This window comes from Aulostomus chinensis, chromosome 1, assembly GCF_037954235.1.
Source record: "Aulostomus chinensis isolate RoL2024-O1b breed Wild chromosome 1, RoL_Achi_v1.0, whole genome shotgun sequence".
In the NCBI taxonomy this organism is placed as follows: Eukaryota; Metazoa; Chordata; class Actinopteri; order Syngnathiformes; family Aulostomidae; genus Aulostomus; species Aulostomus chinensis.
In genome coordinates, this window is record NC_141320.1 from 60,827,419 (window position 1) to 60,848,772 (window position 21,354).

The 21,354-nt window shown below is 43.4% G+C and overlaps 1 protein-coding gene across 2 annotated transcripts in view; it reads left to right on the forward strand.

Annotated features, from left to right (window-relative positions):
- LOC147272616 (rho GTPase-activating protein 6-like) overlaps positions 1-21,354 on the forward strand; it is a 60,273-nt gene that overhangs the window by 8,484 nt on the left and 30,435 nt on the right. The window contains exon 1 of one of the 2 annotated variants that reach the window (XM_086198350.1): positions 15,551-15,955. The exons of the other annotated variant lie outside the window; for it this stretch is intronic. Coding sequence (XP_086054476.1) covers positions 15,914-15,955 — 42 coding nt within the window. The 5' untranslated portion in view covers positions 15,551-15,913. Of the gene's footprint in view, positions 1-15,550; positions 15,956-21,354 lie in introns of those variants that run through there. 2 annotated transcript variants of the gene reach the window in all.

A 21,354-nucleotide genomic window follows, 5' to 3' on the forward strand; every position in this document is an offset into this window, starting at 1 on the left:
TGAGAGGAGCATTTTGCAACATCAAATAAATCCAACCATCATCCATCCATTTTCCATACCGCTTATTTGTCAAGGGTCACGGGGGGGTTGGAGCCTATCCCAGCTGACACTGGGCTTGAGGCGGGGTTCACCCTGGACGGGTCACCAGTTCGTCACAGGGCCATCAGGAGCAATTAGGGGCTCAGTATCTTGCTCAAGGATACTTTGACATGGTCGCCTGGGGAAGTGAGGCTGGAACCAGCGACCCTTCGGTTGCTCGACGGCCACGCTACCTCTGAGCCACGCCGCCCCGGCATCATATAAACTGCAGTAAATTTACAATATTTGATTCTTCGGTCTGTGCGGCACGAATGAGAAAACGGGCACCTTATTGAAGTTTTTTTTTTGACATACTGATTTTATGTAATCATAACATCTAATTCAAATCAGATTCGAGCAGTGCCAGAGACACGTCCCATCACACTGTATAATGTATGTGAGAAATCTCCTCCAACCACTTCTCATCTGTGCACAGAAACCTCACGAGGCTCAACGTCTTGACAGCTTTGTATGATTCTCTGTTGACAAGGACCATATGACACAGCGGGCTTTGTTTATCAGTGTTTTGGGTTCTTGCAATCTCACATCTCCGTTGGGATGTTCTCTCAACAATGAAGGGGGAGGGAAAAAAAAAAGAAGAAGAAGGAGAGCAGCTTGAAATAGAGACGGCTGAAAAGTAAACATTAATTTCCGCAGCCAGAATCTCTCTCTCTCACTCTCTCTCTCTCTCTCTCTCTCTCTCTCTGTCTGTTGCCGATTAAAGCGCTCCTCCGTGTGAGAAAGCAGCAGTGTTGAGTTACAGTTTGGTGTGTGTGGGAGACTGAGGGCAGTGGGTGGATGATCTAATTGTGCACTTTTGAGTCTCACAGGCAAAAAAAAAAGAAGTCCATCCTCGTGTGTATTGGTGTGTGTGTGTGTGTGTGTGTGTGTGTGTGTGTGTGTGTTACAGTGACCCAGATGTGTTCGCTAATCTCAAGACAGTGATGAGAGCTGCCAGGGTGTGTTAAGTTTACGACTTCCATTTATGTACTCATCTCAATCATTGTAAGCTCTTGTGATATGGTACTCACCCTGGGAAAACTCAGAAATACTTCACGTGGTTCCACAGAAAAACACGTTGTTGTTGTTTCTTTTTTTTTAAATCTCGGTTAAGGAGTTTTTCTTTCTGTCTGTCAAACGATAAGTACGGTGCCAATTTAAACACCAGTTTTGAGGGATTTTCGCTCGGAATTGCGAAATCTACCTTTTGTTACTTTTCAAGATAACGAGAAGTCATGCAATAAAATGAAGGTGGAATCTCAAGACCGAGTAAAACGGCCCCGCTTGGCTTCCGTCGAACAACTTTGAAAACTCATTAAAGTTGAATAATCCAAGACACAAATTGATCTTCATCGTGAACGCGGCCACTTTTTTTTTTTTTTTTTAATTTGACTTTTGATCCTACGGAGGATATTAATTCTTTTATCTTGATATGCCATTCTGGGTTATGTAAGTAGTATCTGTCTTTCATCAAGTGTTCCTGCGTGTTCATATCCTGTCCTGAAAAATTAGCCCAAAGGAATAAAATCCAATTTTGTTTGTGATTACATCAAGCCACTGTATGTTCGTTTGAGGCATTTGATTTCAGTTAAGGACTTTTCTTTTTCTTTCTGCACACACACAAATTGACTCTAACGGAGTCTTACTTTTTTACCTGCAGTCCTATTTTTACAGCTTTGTACCTCTCTGATCCGATTGTTTGCGACCCTGATTCATGACCGATTAAACACTTTCACGCCGTATTGAGTGAGGATTAACAGAATGTTCCTGCTCACACATGCAGGATTTAGGCTACTCGGAGGGCTAAAGCGTGGAGAATTAAAACTGCGCATGCTTGGGATCGGGGTTGAACCTTAAAAACGTGTCAAGGAATCTAGTTTAACGACACCGTAGTTATTGTTTGGTGCAGCCCCCTCTGTCGTGGGAGAGTACCCCCGAGACAGAGGGGAGGATCGTGGATTATTTATTTGGAATTCCAGGTCAGAGCTTCATGCAGAGGCTCCTACTCAAAGAGGGGTGGCTACTAGGTGACCCCTCTCCGTTTAGTTGAACGCAGCGACTGAGGAGAAAAATGACATCAGCTTGATTTTACTTTTGAAGAAACAAGATCCAAATGAAAGAATACTCAGCTCTCGCGCTTGAACTTCACGGCTTTGTTTAACCCTGTCACACCAAAACCACAATTTACTCGAGGGAATGCAAATAAAAGAAGTGGATTTGTTGTTGAGAGTCAGCTACCGAGATAGACGCCTCATCTGGGCCATGTTTGGCACTTCGGACTCTTTGGTTGGCCACATTTGGGCCATACATGAATTGTTATCCGGGATATTTCCTTAAATTACCTAAATATGGATGGGAAAACCCCTTTTTAAAAGAAACTCGATCCAAATACAAGTTTCTACTTCAAAATACATGTGCACCGTTTATATTCTGATGAATGAACTGGTCTTGAGAGCGAAGCGATACGACCCTCTGGGGATGGGATGCGTCATTCTCACATTTACACAAAATAGTCAGAAGAGTTAATTGTTTGTGGGATGCCAAGCACAGACACAGTGAACAACCTAATAGGCTGACTGACAGCTGAACTATGAAAGAACAGTTCCATCATCTGCTACTCTTGCTCTGTGATTGTGGGTTGTAGTCAATTTTACAGCCACTAGGGGCAGTAGCAGGGTCTGGTGGGTCATTTTACCAAGATTGCATGCTTTTGCCATTCTTTGATTCAAGATATATGCATGTTCTTCCACATATAAGTGGATTTTCGTGAAGCAGTCTCTCTGAGGCAATGCAAAACAAATGCGCTATCTCGTCTTTGCAATATTTTACTTTTTTTTTTTTTTTTTTGCAGCAGCAGCAGCACAGCCACAGCTCCTCTGCACGGCACTCACTCACACTCCAGCGTCTTATCTCCTCAGCTCTGCTCACCGTTATCTGCTCATAGTAAACTCAAACAAATGGTCCAACTCAAAGAGGCTCTTTCTAGAGCTTGGGTCATGTCTTTGTTCAGCTGTGTAAAGACGCTGTGCAGCGTACATCTGCCGCCGCTGGCCTCTGAGGGTCGACAGGGTCTGTAGAGATGAAGTCATCTTAAGTGACACTGGCTAGACTTCCTGAGGAATCTTCATCTGCTTAGCATACACTTCCACTCACGATGACGGAAGCGTCTTTTTCATGACAGCGAAAGATAAACTGGCCCTGAAAACTGATTTTTGTTGTTCCAGCCCCCCCCCCGACACACACACACACACACACACACACACACACACACACACACACACACACACACACACAAACTTCCAAATCTGTCAGACTGTAAGGAAGCAAAACAGAATGAGGCAGCAAGCCTTTTAGACCCAGTCGGAGCTCTTGCTGCTATAAATAGAAAAATAGCTCAGCACAGGAATGGGTCCACACTCGAGTACCAGAAGAGAGAGGAAGGGGTGGGGGTGGCGTGTGTGTGTGTGTGTGTGTGTGTGTGTGTGTGTGGGGTGAATTGTTTGCAGGAGCATGTTTCAGATTGGACGAGTGGTGTGTGTACATCTGCAGTCTTAATGTCTGTTGAGGTTTGTGTGAAAGAACTGAGGCTTCCAATTGTGAAGCATTAGCTTATCAGAAAGGCATTGTTATGAGCCGGCTGGGTGAGGATTAGCGATGTGCTGCCATCTAGTGGTCATGCTCTCTACTGCATGTAAAACCCTCTCCTACTAAGTGGAAATGAAGGATCCTGGAACAACTAAAAATATCTTGAAAATGTTATTTGTTAAAAAGCAGAATAGTAGAAGAATAGTAGAAGGGCAACTGCTGTTAGTAATAATTACAATTATAATGTAGAACTGCAGGCGGACATGATTGAAAAGGTCAGTTTTGCGTCGCTCCCTTACCGAAGCAACTTGTGTCTACCTGACCATTTTATTTACAACATAAATACAAATATTAGAAAAAAAACAATAATACATTTATGAAAAAGGCCCTTTTGGTTTTACAGTTTTTATGAAAAAAAATTGCATTACTAATTGACACTGCAACCATTTAAACATCAGGATGCTAATGAGGCCAATTAGGGATGTACTTTTTTTATTTGACCTAAAACAATACACTAATTTTTTTTTCAGGTTTACAAGCCAATTGGAAGTAGAAAAAGAGGGCACCAAGAAACAAAATCGAGAAAAAGATATAAATGAAGTTAACAAAAAGTAATAAATGTGAGGAAATAGACTGGATTACCTCATTTTACTTGTCAACATTCTAACAGTACAATGTTTTTCAGATTTTGTCACTTGTTTGTCGCTCAAACTTTTACATCCCCATCACCTTATGTTTCTTCTGGTCTATTTTCCGCCCTCGCCGGTCAACTTGAGGCTGCTTGTGTCATCTTGTGGGCCTTTCGGTGAATTGCATGATGAAACTCCAGTGTAATGAGTTATTTTAACCAGCAGAGGGTGCCAGTCAGCTGCTAATAAATCCGTCATGACCAGCAGCGTCTATACACACACACACACACACACACACACACACACACACACACACACACACACACACATAAACACAGCAGTGATGAATCACAGGGAGAATGTGGGTGGGCTGTATTGTGGCCAGTTACAGCTGTGCACATCTATCTCCTCAGCCCCTTTACGTCCTGAATATCTAACAAAAACATGACAAGAGCTGACACCAGCTTCAGTCGGAACATATTTCACGGCTCGGGGGGGCCAATAGATGTGTTTGCTGAACAAATAAAGAATACCCTAACAATCTGATCCTGAAATGTGTTAAATTGACAGTAAAGTTTTACAAGCTGACATTATGGTAGACCTCAAATATTTATATTTAAATCTTGAGGGTTTCGTAGGTTTTCCTATAAATATTGCTGTTAAACCATCAAATCCCCCGGGCTCGCATTGTGAGCATTAAGTATTCTCTCATAAGGGGGCTCCAGTAGAGAGGAGTTGTTTGTACTGTCACCAACTCTCTCTCTCTCTCTCTCTCACACACACAAGCATAACAATGTGTGTTTGTACTGCTTTAGTAGGGAACAGCGTCACTTCCAAGCAGAGATCATATTCCCTCCTGCAGAGTACCTTCCCAGAACATTAACGTATGTGTGTGTGTGTGTGTGTGTGTGTGTCTAAGTGTTTGTGCACGTGTGGGCATGTCTTTCTATTCTTGTGTGAACCAGCACTTGACAAACCACGGTCACTGTGGGGACATTGTGACTTGGCCAGTCCTCAAGACTTGGTTTTAGGGTCAAGGTTAGGATTAGGATCAGGATTATATTTTAAGTTGCGGGGGCTAGGGAAAGGTCCTCACAGAAATAGATATACAAGTGTGGGACATCCCACACTCTTCAAAAAAGCCAATACTGGTAGCTTAAAGGCTCTAAATCGGTTAGAGATGCTTGAAAGGTTTGAATGTTGATAAATTATTCCCTCCACTAAGAGGGTAGGGTCATGTGATCACTGCAGTTTGTGTGTGCGTGTGTGTGTGTGTGTATTTGCAGGATTACGATGCAAAACTAATGGTGCCAATTTTCACCTAACTTAAGAAGGGGGGGTGCAGCATGGTCACTTTTGACATTGCTAGAAAATTACATCCACTTCAATTTCTGCACCGCCGCCAACGACACATCAAGTCTACTCAAGCACCTGCAGCACAAACATGCTAACACAACATGCTAACACAAAGCTAGCAGCTAAAACCACCGGGTCTAGAGTGAGAACTCGTAATGTGTAATGCATTCCTTACTTTCAATAACTACCCAAACACTGTTGTCAGCACCTTCCTCCATCTTGCTGCCTACTTCAGAACCCCGTTGTCTACTCCGGCCTCATTATTCAGACACTCTGAATCGAAAACAGACTCTTTGTCTTTTGAAATGAAGGGATGGAAAATAAAAGCGGCACCAACGATCACTGCAGCTCATCAAGTGGCGTGTGTGATACACGCTTGGAAAAAAAACAACGAATGCTCTTCAGGCTGAGCAAACAATGAAGCGAGCGCCTTCCTCCTTGCAGACTGACTGAGCTTAATCAGATTAACAGAGGTGTGTCCCTCTATACTCCCACTGAGACATGTAATTTGCTCTTAATTTGAACTAATTGGAGGCGTTTTGATGTTGCGGAGTTGTGAAGAGCGAGTGATACGAAACAGAGAGAAAGAAGAGGGGGAAAAAGAGAGTGTTCATTACTGCAGGAGCATGGAGGAATGGTGTAAAAACCCACAAACACACACACACCTGGGTTGGATTAGCTTTGGCTAGCAGGGAGGCTGTGTGTTAATGGTGATTTAATAGGCTCTGAAATGACTTACCACAGTCATGTAGAGTGTGTGCATGTGTGTGTGTGTGTGTGTGTGTGTGTGTGTGTGTGTGTGTGTACTCAGATATTTGGAATGTGAACCTGCATGCCTTTTGGCTTTATGAACTTATTAAATCTTTCCATTTTGCACTCTGTTGACAGTAGAGACAGGCTGCTAGCTTTTGAACAGCAAGCTATTCTCATGCAATGCTAACAGTGCAAAGTAGATGTTTGGATTTGGTTCATTAATTAATGGCGTTGAGAGGATTTAGTTCAGGGACCTACGCACGAGTGGATGATGCTTTCTGGGCTTGACCACGGAAATATGAGATTTTAATGACCTCAGAGTAGCTTTGCAAGGAAGGTAAATCAAAAGGAGCTGTGGCTAGGCTAGGCTTTGCTAACGGTGCCCTGACAGTGGCTGAAACGATCCTTGATCTAAAATTCCAGAATCGATTGGGTTCCTGTTCCTTTTACTGTTGCTTTGTCTCTCTTTTCACATCTCAAGACTCCTAGTGAGCCTCCCATCAACACCACAGTCTGGTATTCTTGCTAATAGTGTGCTGAGTGAGTGTTAGCGTACATACGTTTGATGCTAAAGGAATAAAGCAACATAACAATCAGCCCATATTAATTTCATTCCATGAGGTAAAATGCATCCACCTTGCTTTGTTGATGATTCAAGGATTTTGAATCTGCAGACGCTGGATGGGGGTGGGGGTGTCGTCTGTTGCCACGGCAACAGCTCACTGATGTAAACACAGCACCCGATCCTGGCTCGTCGGAGTGAGAACAAAGAAAGCATCCTTCACGAACGTAAGCATTAGGAGAGAGTTTATACGTTCGAAAGCTTCTGACGCAGTTTGTGTGCAGGTTCTGGGCAATGGAACAATCAGACATGAGGAACAATGACAGAAATCATAAATAGATTTGAAAAGATTTTGGCATCATTATATCGTCTAGGGATTATTTGTGAATGGTTCAGAATGGGTTCAGCATAAATGTATTCGCCGAATATGACACCACTACATGTTCTTGACGGTCATAAACTGTGGACATGATCTCTTGTTTTTCTGGAATAAAACCGAAATACTCGTATTACTGACCGGCTGTTATGATTTGCAAAGAAACTGTTTTGGTAAATTCAGATGTGTTCTTTTTTTTCACACAAAAATCTGTTTTGGTAAATGCATTTTTGTATGTGTGTGTGTGTGTGTGTGTGTGTGTGTTTTGTTCTGTTCTTTAAAACTGAGTCCAGCGCAGTGAGCTAACAATTTTAATCTGAGTTCAAATGCAGTTTGTGCACATGTCTGTGTAGCAGATTATGAGGTGGTGGGAGTTTGGGTTGAGCCAGTAAGGGGAGTCAAGCTTGGATTCCAACTGCATTCCAGAGACAAAAAAAAAGAAAGAAAAAAAAGAAAGAAAAAAAAGGGATGTATCTATCGACTCACCTCTTTTCTTTTCTTTCTTCGACTTTCTTTCTTTCATCCAAATTTTTACACCACTCAAGACAGTTTATGCTGCTTTTACGCGCTATTATTTAGCATGAATATGGTTGGTTAAAAAAAAAAAAATGATCGATGATGACAAAACCAGCAAAATCACTTCTTTCCTCCTCAAAAGATCCAGGTTGTCCTGCACGCTACGCACTGTTGGGCTTCAGAGATGCAACAAACTCACATTTCATCTCATGAAAAAGATGAAAAAAAAAAAAATTAACCCTCCACAGTGAACGATTTGGAATCGACATCATGTGAAAGCCAAGAGATGACGAACGACGGTGACGGGAGGGCGAGAACATTTCTTTCTTTTTTCTTCTCCTTCGAGGAAGAAGCTGAAAATATGTGGTTGGAACGTATTTGGATGAATCAGCTATTTGGGCTCTGACTTGTATCAGTACAACGATAAACGTAAGAGCACAGCATTCCAAGATGGTGGCCGTGTTTATACTGCGGACTAAATATTTAAACCCCCCGGGCTGAGAAGAAGCGAGGCTGTTCAGCTGCAGTCGATAAAGTTTGGATTGAGGTCGGGTGACTGCACGGATCAAAGCTTTTGCAAACGTAAGCGTGCAATGTTGGATACAATTTTGGGGGGGAAATGCATCAACGCTAAACGTTGAGAAAAAAAAAAAAAAAAAGAACCGCACCTGCTAATTCGCGTCCCGCCAAACGTAGAAAATGCGCCGAGGCAAAAACACACAAAAAAAGGAGGCAGGAAACGGTGAAAAAATACAGATGTAGAGGACTTGAATGAGCCGCGTCAGTGAGACAGTGGACGGATTGAGCTGATTATCATCGGAGACAAGCAAAATAACACAAGCGGCTGAGGTATTGAATCATTTGCATGAAATTTGCATTAAAAAAAAAACCCAAAACAAAACACTGGAGGTAAACCTGTTTTGTATGCGAGCACGGCGAAGCACCTCACAGCGGATGTGGGCGAGTCAGGCTTGTGGAGGAGAGACTCGTGAACATTCAATCACGTGCAGTATCTCAGTTTTACAACAAAAGTACATAAAATTGCGACAATTTTGAACACAATCAGTAAAATCCCTCTGGTTAGCGGAGTAGTTTTCGTTTTTTTTAACCGAACTTGAGGCAACAAACTGAAGTGGTTTCCTTCTGATTCAAAGCATTTCTGACGGAATGACTTGTTTTCCAGAGTTCCATCAACTGGTCTTTAAAGCTATGAAATGCAGTGGCGACGCTGGTTCATCGTATCAGTCAGCCTGAGGTCATTTTTCAGGAATAAGAACCAAGAAGACCGATTAAAATAAAAGCAAGGAACTAGTTAGCAGTTCGTCTTGGTTCCGCTGCTCGGAAGGAATTTGAGTGAAGTAAGTTTTTGTGTAAACATGCAGCTTCACTTGAGGTAGAAGCGGTTTTTAATGGCGAATCCAGAAAGTGTTTGGAGAGAGAGAGAGAGAGAGAGAGAGAGAGAGAGAGAGAGTCAATGTCACTTCGCTCACTGGACATTTGATTCTATTATTCAAGCTGGTCCAAAAACCTTCGGCTCTCATGCAGGCGTCTCTGGAGATTCTGCAGCGGCTGTTCCAGTTCCTTCCGACCTCCAGTGTCAGGCGGAAACCAGGCAAAAGGACATCGGGGTGAAGAAATCCAAAATACCTCTTTCGCTTCTGATTCGAGGAGAGAAAGACGACTTTCCTTTCGGCTCGAATTCTTAAACAAAAAAACAAAAAACAAAAAAAGAAGAAGGTGTTTTTGCTTGTCGAGGAACAAAGGTGACATTTGTAGAGGTTTTGCTTTTAGCGCGCGTTTCTCGTAAAAATCCCCGAGCGCTCGTGCTAAATCCCGCGGGGATTTCTTCTCCCTCTGAGACGCTTTCAACCTGTTACCGTGACAACAAGCGAAAGCTGCCTGGCAAACGGATGCAACGTGATGACAAAAATACCAAAAACACAAACAAAACACACACACAAACACACACACACACACACACACACACACACACACACACACACACACACAAGAAAAACATATAAAAACCCCAAAAATATCTGCAGTTATTTTCCCACATAAATGGCTGATAAGCGGGATCATATTTTCTCAAACTTGGCATGTTTGCAGGTGAAAGCAAGTGGTTTCAATACTATTATGCTCTGAATACACACACACACACACACACACACACACACAAACCCTATCACACAGATACACACACCCTTGTTATTGTTCTGTCTGGCACAGCTGGCGAGCTCAGACACCATGGCAACTGTTGTGGTTGAAAAAAATATTAAGGAGGCGCGCATTAAGGTGGAGGAGCACGAGCTTCAAAACAACAACAACAACAACAACAACAAAAACCATTATACAAGCATTTTTAACAGAAAAAAAATAATAAAATCAAATAAAAATAAACGTTTCCAAAAGGACGACGTATCGATGGTGTCATCCCCGAAGGAAAATCTAGTACTTTATAATTCAGTTGCAAATATTTGACAGCTAATTATTTCACAAGTCCGGATTTTTGTTGCACCCAAAGATCCAATAAACATGTTCTTTGTGCGCAAGAACACGTTTGCCACTGCTGTGCTCGTCTGTCGAGTCGTTTCAAAGGATAAACCTTTACATTCCTCAAGCTCATTTTGAATCGGACGGTGTTTGACTTTATTTCCGAGTTAAAAATGTAACCACAGGATTAAAAATAATCAGATGACATAATGAACGACGTGACACTCCCTGTGACTGTATATACTGCTATTGGAAGTACTTGCGAGGGCAGTTAACTTTTTAGTGTAGTACTTAGTTGTTTTTTTCTATATTTGCTTTATTCTCTTAAAGGATCCAACTGCTGTCAGGACGTTGTCGCGTAACAGTGCAACATACAAGAATAGGGTTTGTTTCAAAATAATTCCCTCCACTTCCTGCTGATATTTAAAAAAAAAAGATGTTTGTCAGCATCAGTTTTGAAGTAGGAGACCAAGTGCAGGGTTAATAATGTAAAAGCGAGCTGCTGCCGTTCTTCAGTGGAAGTGCAGTCGCGCAGAAAAGGCTGACAGAGCAGAGGGAGAGAGATGGAGAAATGAGTGGAAAGGTCAAAGGTCAGGCCAGCACATGAGCAGAGAGACAGACGAGAGGAGTGGCGAGACACGCCGGCACGTCTCGCCGACAGATACGTCTTTATGACATCACCAGAGTCAAGTGATGGTGCGGAGGTACGCATGCTGGCCCGAACAACACCTGCACGTGCGCACGCACACACACACTCACACACACTTTAGATGTTAGTTGGATATTTTCTGAAGCGACAGGTGATGTCATGTTGATAAAAGCGTTTGAAACCAGTTCTGCTGCATTTGTAACGTTGAAGTGAGGCAAAAAAATAAAAGGCAAATCCTCTTCTCTTTGATGATGTGGAATATTCTTCATTTAACAAACGTTAACGGACTGAAAAGAAACCCAACAAAGCCCCAAGTCATCCAAAGAAGTACATTTATAAAAGTACATTTTATATACAAAGTATATTTTACATATATGTAGTACAGAGAGAAATACAAGACTGCTGAGGTGTACATTTTCCTGAATCTGCACCGGCTTGAGACACAAATATAATTGATCTTTAATTGAAGCTCCTTCCTTATTAACTTCTTGCACAAATTTAAAGGTATTTTTCGTTAAACGCTTCAACTTTTTACACTCTTGATGAATGTACGTGTTGGATGACTCCTGTACATTTGACGCTGTATCAGTTGAAGGAAGTCCTGAAGACCCTCTAAACTAAGTCCTAAAAATGCCTGCAGGTTTTATAATGAGTTGCACAACGTGAAATACAAATTGACAGGGAGCAAAAACACACATGTGGAACCGATACTCAGCTACTTTCATGTCATATTTTCGTGCTTTTGAACCGTTTGAATTCTGAATTTGACGGGACCCTAAAGGTCTGGGCTGGTCCCGGCATTCCCACTGCAGACCTGCCACTCACTTATAGAAGGCTGTAATGGAGGAGGTGGGTTTGGAGATAAAAGCCATACAACTTCACTGGGCCAGGACCCAAGACCCCCCCACCCCCATTGGCCCCCAGGACAGGCTACGGAGATTTAAGACAAGTGGGTTGGGCTGTTGATAGAAGGGTCCAGATTGAATCCAGACCTATACTGTTGTCACACAGTGTGTGTGTGTGTGTGTGTGTGTGTGTGTGTGTGTGTGTGTTTTGATGCTGACTGTTTAAGAAAATGCCTCAGTGAAATTGCGGTCTGAGACCCTTGACAATAAATAATTAGCTAATAGTGTATGTTTGTATCGAAGCCAAGTGCGCACGCGCGCACACACACACACACACACACACACACACACACACACACACACACACACACACATTCCCCAGTACTGAGGTCATCCACTAGAGCTGCTTTGTGCTGCTCCTGCTGTAAATTCGTTTATGTGTGCCCAGATTTTTTTCTTCCCTCTTTTACTACCACCCCTCCGCCCCTCCACCCTCTCCCCCATCTCTCATTCCCTCTCTCTTCCACCCGTTCAGTCACTCCCGTGAAACTGAGGTCAGACTTCAACATCTGAAAGTCAGAACTAAAAGACAACAGGCTAATTTCATAGGTAAACACGCGGCTCTACGGAGGGAATTGGAACGATACGTAACAGAAGCAGCCGTTCGTAAACTTATTCCCGCTTATTTTTAGTAATTTGACAGCCAGAATGTGAAACTGGGTTTACAGTATTTCTACTGTAAAAACCCCATCAGTCCACATGTACGTACGCGTACCAAGTTGGACTTGAATTGTTGCTGGTTGACCTTGCCATTAAACGCTCATCATCTAAAATTTCACAATATCCGACCAAGTAGCAACACGACTGATTCTGAATATTTCATGTGAATTTGAAAGATGATTTATCCGTGCGCCACTCTGGACATCACCTTCCACAGGATGACCGCCAATAGCCTTTGTAGCCTTAAAGCTATAGTGCGCAGTTTGTCTCCCCCCGCTGGAATCGAGAGGAATCACAACAACACGTGTGATTTTACACACTAACACACTGTACTCGCTGATGCCAAAACTATTGAGCAGCTGTTCTGTGACTCTTTAATAGGATCATGATGATGTCATTCTCTGCTCCGGTGGTAGAACGAGCGAGAGAGCGCCGCTGGAACGACTGTTCTGTACACCGTTTCAAATTCAGCAGTGTTTATGGAACAGTTCAGTGCATGTGTGGAACACGTTTGGATATGATAGTCCAAATCTAATTATCATTTAATATTAAATTGAATTGAATTAAGTGTATTCGAGGGGTCACTCAGCCTCAGCGCCTCCAAAGTGCTCACACGCGTGGCTCAGAGTTCCCATGGAGAACCACACATTTTTCCTTCTGATAATTATTTTTTTTTAAATGAATCTGGAGTCAAGTGGGAAAATGTCAGAGCAGAGAAGCTTCTGGTTTCACTTTGACCAACCAATCACGGTTGCGTCAGTTGCGTAAACAGTCAAAAGAGACAAAGCGCATTGGGCCAAATACAGGGTCGTGAAAATGGCGGTTTAGTCAAACTGTTGTGGAGGTTTTAAACTGGGACGGCGTGGCTCAGAGGTAGAGTGGCCGTCGAGCAACCGAAGGGTCGCTGGTTCGATCTTCACTTCCCCTCTGACCATGTCCAAGTATCCTTGAGCAAGACACTGAGCCCCTAATTGCTCCTGATGGCCCTGCGACAGACTGGTGACCCATCCAGAGTAAACCCCGCCGCGTGATGCATGCAAATACTTCCATCCTGCACTTGCAAACTATCTACTCTACAAGTGTTTATTGAACGCATCCAAGGACTTTTCTTTGTCGTTTTACTGGATCGTCTTTAAGCGCTTTAGCAGAATTCTTTCCAGTCCGTGGGGTGATTTCACTCCTCAGGCATTCAGTCTTTGGAAGGAGGGTGTCATATCACCCCGGCGAGCGATGTAAACATTTCAATGTAGCAGTAGATGAATAGGCTGTCCTCATATGGTCCCCGTATGTAGGACACTACTGGTTATTGCAGTCATACTTCACTGTCCTCAGTAGATGGGGTAGGGACACGACACATTGACATAAAACTGCTGCGACAAGTTACAACAACGGAAACAAAAACTGTCCTTCAAGCATCAGGACGGATTAATCCATGCACTCCTGCTCCTAAACGTGGAGAAAAGCCTGCTAAACTTTTCAGCATTCTTTACATGGTTCCGCCGCTATCAGATAAGTGAAGGGAGGAATCCAGTCTCGCTTATTAACTCTTCAAGAGAAGTGAGAGAAGTGTCAACGCAGGGCAAAGCCGGTGGGGCTCTCCGGAGGCTGGTGAGGCAGGCAGCACGTACTCCACAGCCACCGTGTCCTTGATCAAAAAAACATTTGTTTTTCATCGCTCTGCATCTTTCTTTCTTTTTTTTATTGTTGTTGTTGTTTTATGAGTTGGGATGGAAGCCTTTCGACACAGATTGCCCAACATTAGTTCCACATCAAGTATTGCACAAGCCCCCCCCCTCCACTCCTCCACCTCCTTCCCATTAGAAGCTGACGTTGGTGGACTTGTCACGGTCAAATCAGAAAAGGGAAATAGGGAAATGCTCATTCATAGCAACAGAAATCAAGTTTAATTTGATTTATGCGGAATATCCCTTGTTGCTAGGAGATCAAATTGGGAGTATCATTTCTTTTCTTTTTTTTTGGGCATATTTATACCACCCCCCCAGCACGTTTGGAACTTCTGGCTCTGATGTGGGTCACATTGGGTCCAATATTAATTGTTATCTTGGTCATGAAAGCATAAAATGGAAGAGTTTATTTCTCCTGTGCAGCTGGAGCTGAAAGTTGAGTGGAGGAAACAGAAAGCGGAGCCCTGCTAACATCTCCTTCTATGGACTTCCCTCCTCAAACCTTATCAATTTTTGGTTGACAGACAAGAAAACATTTGAGCGGCCCTGCTGTTGCCAATCGGAGGCTTCTTCAGCTGCTCATCCCCTGTCAGGCCCCCCGCCCCTTCTCTTCTCCCTCACTCCCTCTGCCAGTGTCAAGTACGCTCGGAGAACATTGAAATAAGATCGGAAATGTATCACCTGACCTTCAAAATAAAAGCGTAACCCTGTATTTTTAACGGGGGTTTTAGATGATAGGGATACTCTTTATCATATTCAATAAACATTTAATACTAAAGCATGTAAGAAAACACTTTTTACATTTTTCTGTCTTTTGCTTAAATGATTTTATCCAATCATGTAATTCTGTATTTCAATTTATTTGTTTTCACATTTATTCAAACCCGTCTTTTACAATGACTCAGTTCGTAACCCTAGATTTGAACGGTTCTGGCTGTAAATACAATTATTCATTTATTATTTTATCACTTGTGCTTTATCCAATTTATTGATTTCAATTTCATCTCCTCTTTTTATTTTCTTTCTTTGAAAAGATGTTGTCTTTTTCAGAAATACATATAAAGGACATTGTAACAGTTTATTATTATTATTAGTAGTAGTATTAAATAATGAAGATATACAGGAGCAATCAGACAACTTTTCAACTTGCAGTACTTAAATCAGGGTTCAGTGGTGGAAACATGTTTACATACTCGTGGAGCATTTAGGACACGCCCACTCAACCCTTATTGTATTATTTTGAAAATATAAACCGGAAGTTAAGCCCTACACTCCCTCGAAGCGGACCGTACTGTCTACCTCTCCTGGTTTGGTTCAGCATCTGCCCTCCTCAGAGTCCACTGAGCGCGCAGTATGGATCCGTTACGCATTACGCGCAGTGGTGTCCTTTCTGGCGCGTATGGTTCAGTGACACGCGCTTCTGACTGGTGGAAAGACATCAACTAGAACCTCATCGGAGACTTGCAGTAGAAAAAGAAAAGTCTAACACTGTCTGTTCCTTCTCGCGCTCTGAGAAGGAACAGGACACTTCTTCTTCTTTTTTTTTTTTACGCTCCTCTGCAGCGCGCTCACACTTCTTTTCTTTTTTTTTTTTGGACTTAAAAGGATATCGTATATTTTTTTCCTTTTTTTTTTCTTTGCTACATGTGGATACTTATTCGGAACCATGGGAGACTCCGTGTTCCTCGACAGGCAGAATTCCTACCTCGTAAGTGTTGCGTTTATTTGCCATTAATGGATTCTAATGACTCGCGCCGATAAGGGCTGCAGGGCTCAACATCTTGTCGCCTGGGGGGGGGGGGGGGGGGGGGGGGCGTGCGCGTTGTGCTCATATGTGTGTGTGTGTGTGTGTATGTGTGTGTGTGTGATGGAGAAATACTCCTCGGTCTACACGACTGTGTCACTGAGTGATTTTATCTGAAGACTCTTCGTTTTAAACGTGATAAGTAACGACGGTGACGTGTTGACAGTGAGCACCAGCCTTCTGAGTGACATGTGCGGGGACACGCACACTCCTCCACAGAAGCTTCCTGTGTTATGCTGCTGTTGCTGCTGAGTACATGTGTTGTGGGTTTTCTTTTTTTTTTCTTCTTTTTTTTTTGCAGCCAGATGAGGGCAAAACACACAGGTATGGGTCAAGGCTGGTGAGAACTGCGCCTAAAAACATCACACGAGTCAGCTTTTTTTTTTTGTGGCTTCGAAGATGAGAAAATGTCTAAAGAAGCACTTGTAGAGCAGGTTGGATTTCATTCAAAATGTGGGAATTGAGGTTTGTGTAGTACACACACACACACACACACACACACACACACACACACACACACACACACACATTTTCTCTCCTCCTTCTGTTTCACCCACCCCCCTCCAAGCTGGTGAGAGGACTCCTCTGGCTGCTCTGGTGGTCTCTATCCTCTTTAGGAGCAACCTTTCTGTGGTTGAGACCTCATAAGCAGTGATTGGAAAACAATACGGTTGTCTTTGGTCGGCCTGGCGGCAGGCTGCGGTCCAGATCAGAGCTCTGTCGTGGGGGGGATGTGGTGCCGCGCGGCCCCGGTAATGGTGCCAAACCTCCGTCTGAAACGGGCCGACTAGGAAATGACACTCGATTCCTCCTGACAGTGGCACACACGGGGCCAACATTTAATAATGATTACTCCGATGGGCCGGGGCGCCGGTTTAGAATCGTCTTCTTAGTTTCTATGGGTGTCGGAGAGAAAGAGACGGAGGATGCAAGAGGTCAGAGTTCATTTCCTTCACTGGGTGTCTCCAACTCTGCGACAGAAGGAGGAGTAGAACCGTTCCAAAACCTTTCCAAGGGAACCAGTTCAGGTTCCAGCACTGGATGGTGTGAGTGATGTTCAGATGTCAGGATTGAGATGTTCCGTTGAAATTGTTTTTTTTAATTACTGATGACAGGTTTTTTTGTTTTTTTGTTTTTGGTAATCAAAAAAAGAATTAAACAATTCAGAACTCAACTGATCATTTAAAAAAAAAGAAAAGAAAAAAATTAATCTCCGAAGTCCAAAATATGAAATATAGTTTAATACAAGGAATTTGCTTGAAAAAGGTGTTTGTTCCCAAGAAATTATTTTAATTTCTGAACTGATTTATCAACTAGACTTAAATGTTAGCTGTTCAAGGAAAGGAAAAGCTCCTTAAAGAGAGAGATATTAAAAAAAACAAAAACAAAACACAGGAAAAAGTCTTAAAAAGCAAATACAACTTGGGAACGTGAGTCGGAGAGAAGCCCAGGGGGACAATGTACTGTCCAGACTTTATAAGGTAAGAAATCCATTCTGACTGCATCTATTTATTGTATACATTCACTACATATTTTCCCAGGGACTCCTAAATCCCGTTTATTCGACAAAAGCATCACGCCCTGACAGCCAATCGCACGAGTGCTGCAGGGGATGAGCGCCGCTGTCTGTTAAATCCTCGGTTGAACTTGCAAGAATGAGGTTTCAACGTGGAAAAACAACCCAAAAAAACTGCAACTCCATAGAAAATTGCTTGTTAATGGAGGATTACGCCGCTTCAAGCTGCTGTTAATACACCCAAGACAAATGAGGTTCTCATCATTCCGACCAGGGCAGAGAAATACCTCAGATTCTAGGTTAGCAGCAAGTGAGAGTGATGAGTAACAGCGCATCAAGGCTGCCAGTGCGTAACGCTTTAACCCCTCCCCCTTTTACAGCAGCTTTTGTTCCACTTCTTCAGTACATAGAAAAAGTTGAGATCCGAAGGTTCCCCCCCCCCCCCAAGGAACTATAATTTTCTACATGATTCATCAGCTGTAAGGGCAATAAAAATGTCAAGCGGAGTAAATGATTTCAAATGTAATGGTTTGTATCAGCAGGACTGGAATTCTTGCTTTTTAGCGTTTTTTTTTTTTTTTTTTTGCCAGAGAGAGGCGGGCTGGCTGCTTATCAGATGTGAAATAATGGAACTGTTGACATTTTTTTGCTGTGGAATCGGAAAGAAAAGACTCTTATCAGTGTGTAATCTTACTATGGACTGAAGATCGTTGGAACCTGGAGCAGGAAGTGATGGTTTACTGATGGATTCTGAGGAATCTGGAGCAGGATTAGAAGGAGGTTTTCACCTGCGGCTGTTGCTTTGTCTGCAGGCTCATGCCTAAAGTAGCAGGCTGATGATCAGGAGACATGGCGGGGCAGAGCAAAGAACTTCATGAAGATGGGTTACGAATGCAAGAAATATTTGTGTTTCGATCCCTCATATTGTGCGTTTCTCCCCTCGCCACTCAGTCCACCTCAGGCAGGGTATGAGTCCTTACCCCGAGTGACGGAGTTCAAGAATCTCAGGGTCCTGTTCTTGATCGAGGGGATGATGGATCATGAGGTGGGCCGGAGACTCGGAGAAGCGGGAACAGATTAGCATTCTCTCGACCGCACCGTTGTAACAAACAGAGAGCTGAGCCGGGGGGCAAAGCTCCCGATCAACCGGTCAGTCTTGGTTCCCAACACCGGTCATGAATTATGGGTCATGACCAGAAGAACAAGATGGCGGATACAGGTGGCCGAAAAGGGTTTCCTCAGGAAGGACCTCTGGGTTAAGGTCAGGGACTCAGAGGGGAGCCGCTGCACATTGGCAATGAAAGGAGCCGGTCGAGGTGGTTTGGGCATCGAGTCAGGACGCTACCTGGGTGCCTCAGTCAGGAGGTGTTCCAGGTACTTGCAGGGCAGACCAAGAACCAGCTTGCATGGGGGAAACATGAACTCAGGTCACCCATCCATGTGTAACTGATTGGTAAATCATACTATTTTTGGGTGAAGTATTGTTTTCCAACTGCCAAAAAACCCCTAATCTTTGACTGCAGTGGGAAAGGGTTTAATAGGCTTTCAACCCTGGGTCTCGTGACCCTGCAAACACTAAACCCAGGTGAACGCAGCAGGTAACGCGTCGCGTTTGCCGCTTTATCCAACATCATTCAGTCAGCAATTAGTTTGCAAAACAGACTGTAACCATAGAAACAGCATCATTGCCCTCCATGCTACTGCGCAGTTTGTTCACTCTGTTTCCTGCAAGTTTTTATTGTCAAATGTGATGAACCTGGCATGAAAAAAAAGCAGTTCATCTCTTTCAAAAGTAAAGGGGTCACCTGCTTTTTTTTTTTTTTTTTTTTTTAAATAGGCTTAGAAAAACCCTGTTTGTGTGGCTTCTGGCTCACATGCACACAACCATGCACATGGACTGGAGATGGATTTGACTTCATTACACTAACCCATAATTTAGGGACTGAACGAGTCATGAAACATCACATTACTGTAGCTCAGGCGAGAAATGTTAGTCGACACGGCACATCTGGAGCTCGTCAGCTGATCTGATTCTTCCGAAAGGCTTCGACTCATCTTTCTCTTTGCAGTTTGCGCCTAAAAGTGAAGCATTCTACAGTTTACCTCCACAGTTTCTCGTCTTCCTGAAGGGCCTTACAGGAAGTGAGTCGTGACATGCGTCAGGAAGATGTTTTTGAAGTCAAATGAAGGATATCTTTTTTGGAGGAACCAGTGATCTCGATCATGAAAGTCCTGCAAAAGATCTTAAAATGAGCGTACGGATTAAAAAAAATAGCCTTTAAGGAAGTACTGATGACATGATTGATTATCCTCCACGACTATTGTTTATTCCGTCTTTGCCTCGGTCTCTCTTTGTCTATTTATGTCTGTCTCCATCTCTCATCGCTGCCCAAATAGAGGACGCTTCATCGTCCCGTAGCTGTCCAGCGACCATTGTCGGCTACCTGTTTATACAAGCCCTAAAATTCTCCCCCTTGACGTCACTCACAAACCCTCACCCTCCTCTTTCTCTAAACTCCTTAGCAGAGAAATGAGAACGCAATGTTGCCTACCTGCGAATGTGTGACCTTGTTCTCATGTAGGTGTGTTTGTTTTACTCCCCTGCCACTCCCAGTACAAACAGCTCTGGTAGAAACAGCTACAAAGCCTCATGGCAGGTTGGTGAAAGAAGGTTTGATGTATTTATACAGATATAGCCTTGAATTTTCACGAGGCCTTTGTGCGAGTGTGCCTGCACACGCCTAAAGTGTTCAAAAAGTTGGTGTTTTCAGTTCAGCTGTTGTTTGATCTGCACTGTCCGTGCGCTACGGGTTCGTAGTCATGCGTAATATGTCATTGTTGTGGCTCTCGAGGCATGATCTTGTATATTTCCTTGACTTGGCTTCAAAGCTTCTGCGACAGCCTGTGTAACATCACCGCAGCATGGCAGGAAGAGAGACACTGCACAGTTGAAAACTGCTTCTTCACGTTCCACAGCCGTCACCTCTGGCTCGTCATGACAACACTGTCCGGCCCTTGTTTTTCCTTTTAGACCGTGTCAGGGAGAGGAACTTGTTTTATTATCAACACCGAAAGAGGAGTCCGCCCTCCTCAAGACTTGACTTTTTATGGAGATGGTCGAAGGCTGCGAGAAAAATAGAGCAGAGGACACAAACAGGAGAAGCACTCAGGTGTTTCTAGTTCAAGAAAAGGTTAGTCGTGTTCTCTGGCTTGAGCCATGAGGGCATGATGTCAAGTGCAGCGTTATTACATAATAGTCTTCTTAAAGGTCGATTTGCCTACGATGCAAAACAGCACAATGAAGGCTGCCATCCTGAATCACAAGTCTTATTTCATAGCCTGATGTTTGCACTCAACCTGCATGTGAGTCACTCACACAAAGCAGCATGAAATGTGAAATAAGAAGAACAGATCGTGCTGTCCCGTGGAGAAATCCCTGCTCATATTTCCAACGCCGCAGACAGCTGTTGCTCTCCAGCTGACCTGCTGTTAAATCTGTTACATCTGAGCATGAATGCATTTCAGTCCAGCACATTTGAACTTCAAGAACTGTCCGCAAATTCCATCACAATTTAGCTATCCCCATTTTCTCCGGGGCAAGAAAATTCCCAGGAAGAAACAAAAATGTTGGGAGGATCAAGTGCTCTTGTTTAAGTGCCTCAGTATGTCTTTTAGGGTCAAAGGACATGAAGTCTAGGAGTTCTCCAACAAAGTGCATGTGTTTTTTTGTGTGTGTGAGAGAATGCTAATGGGTTGCCATTGGGTTCATCCCTCACATGCGTGGTCA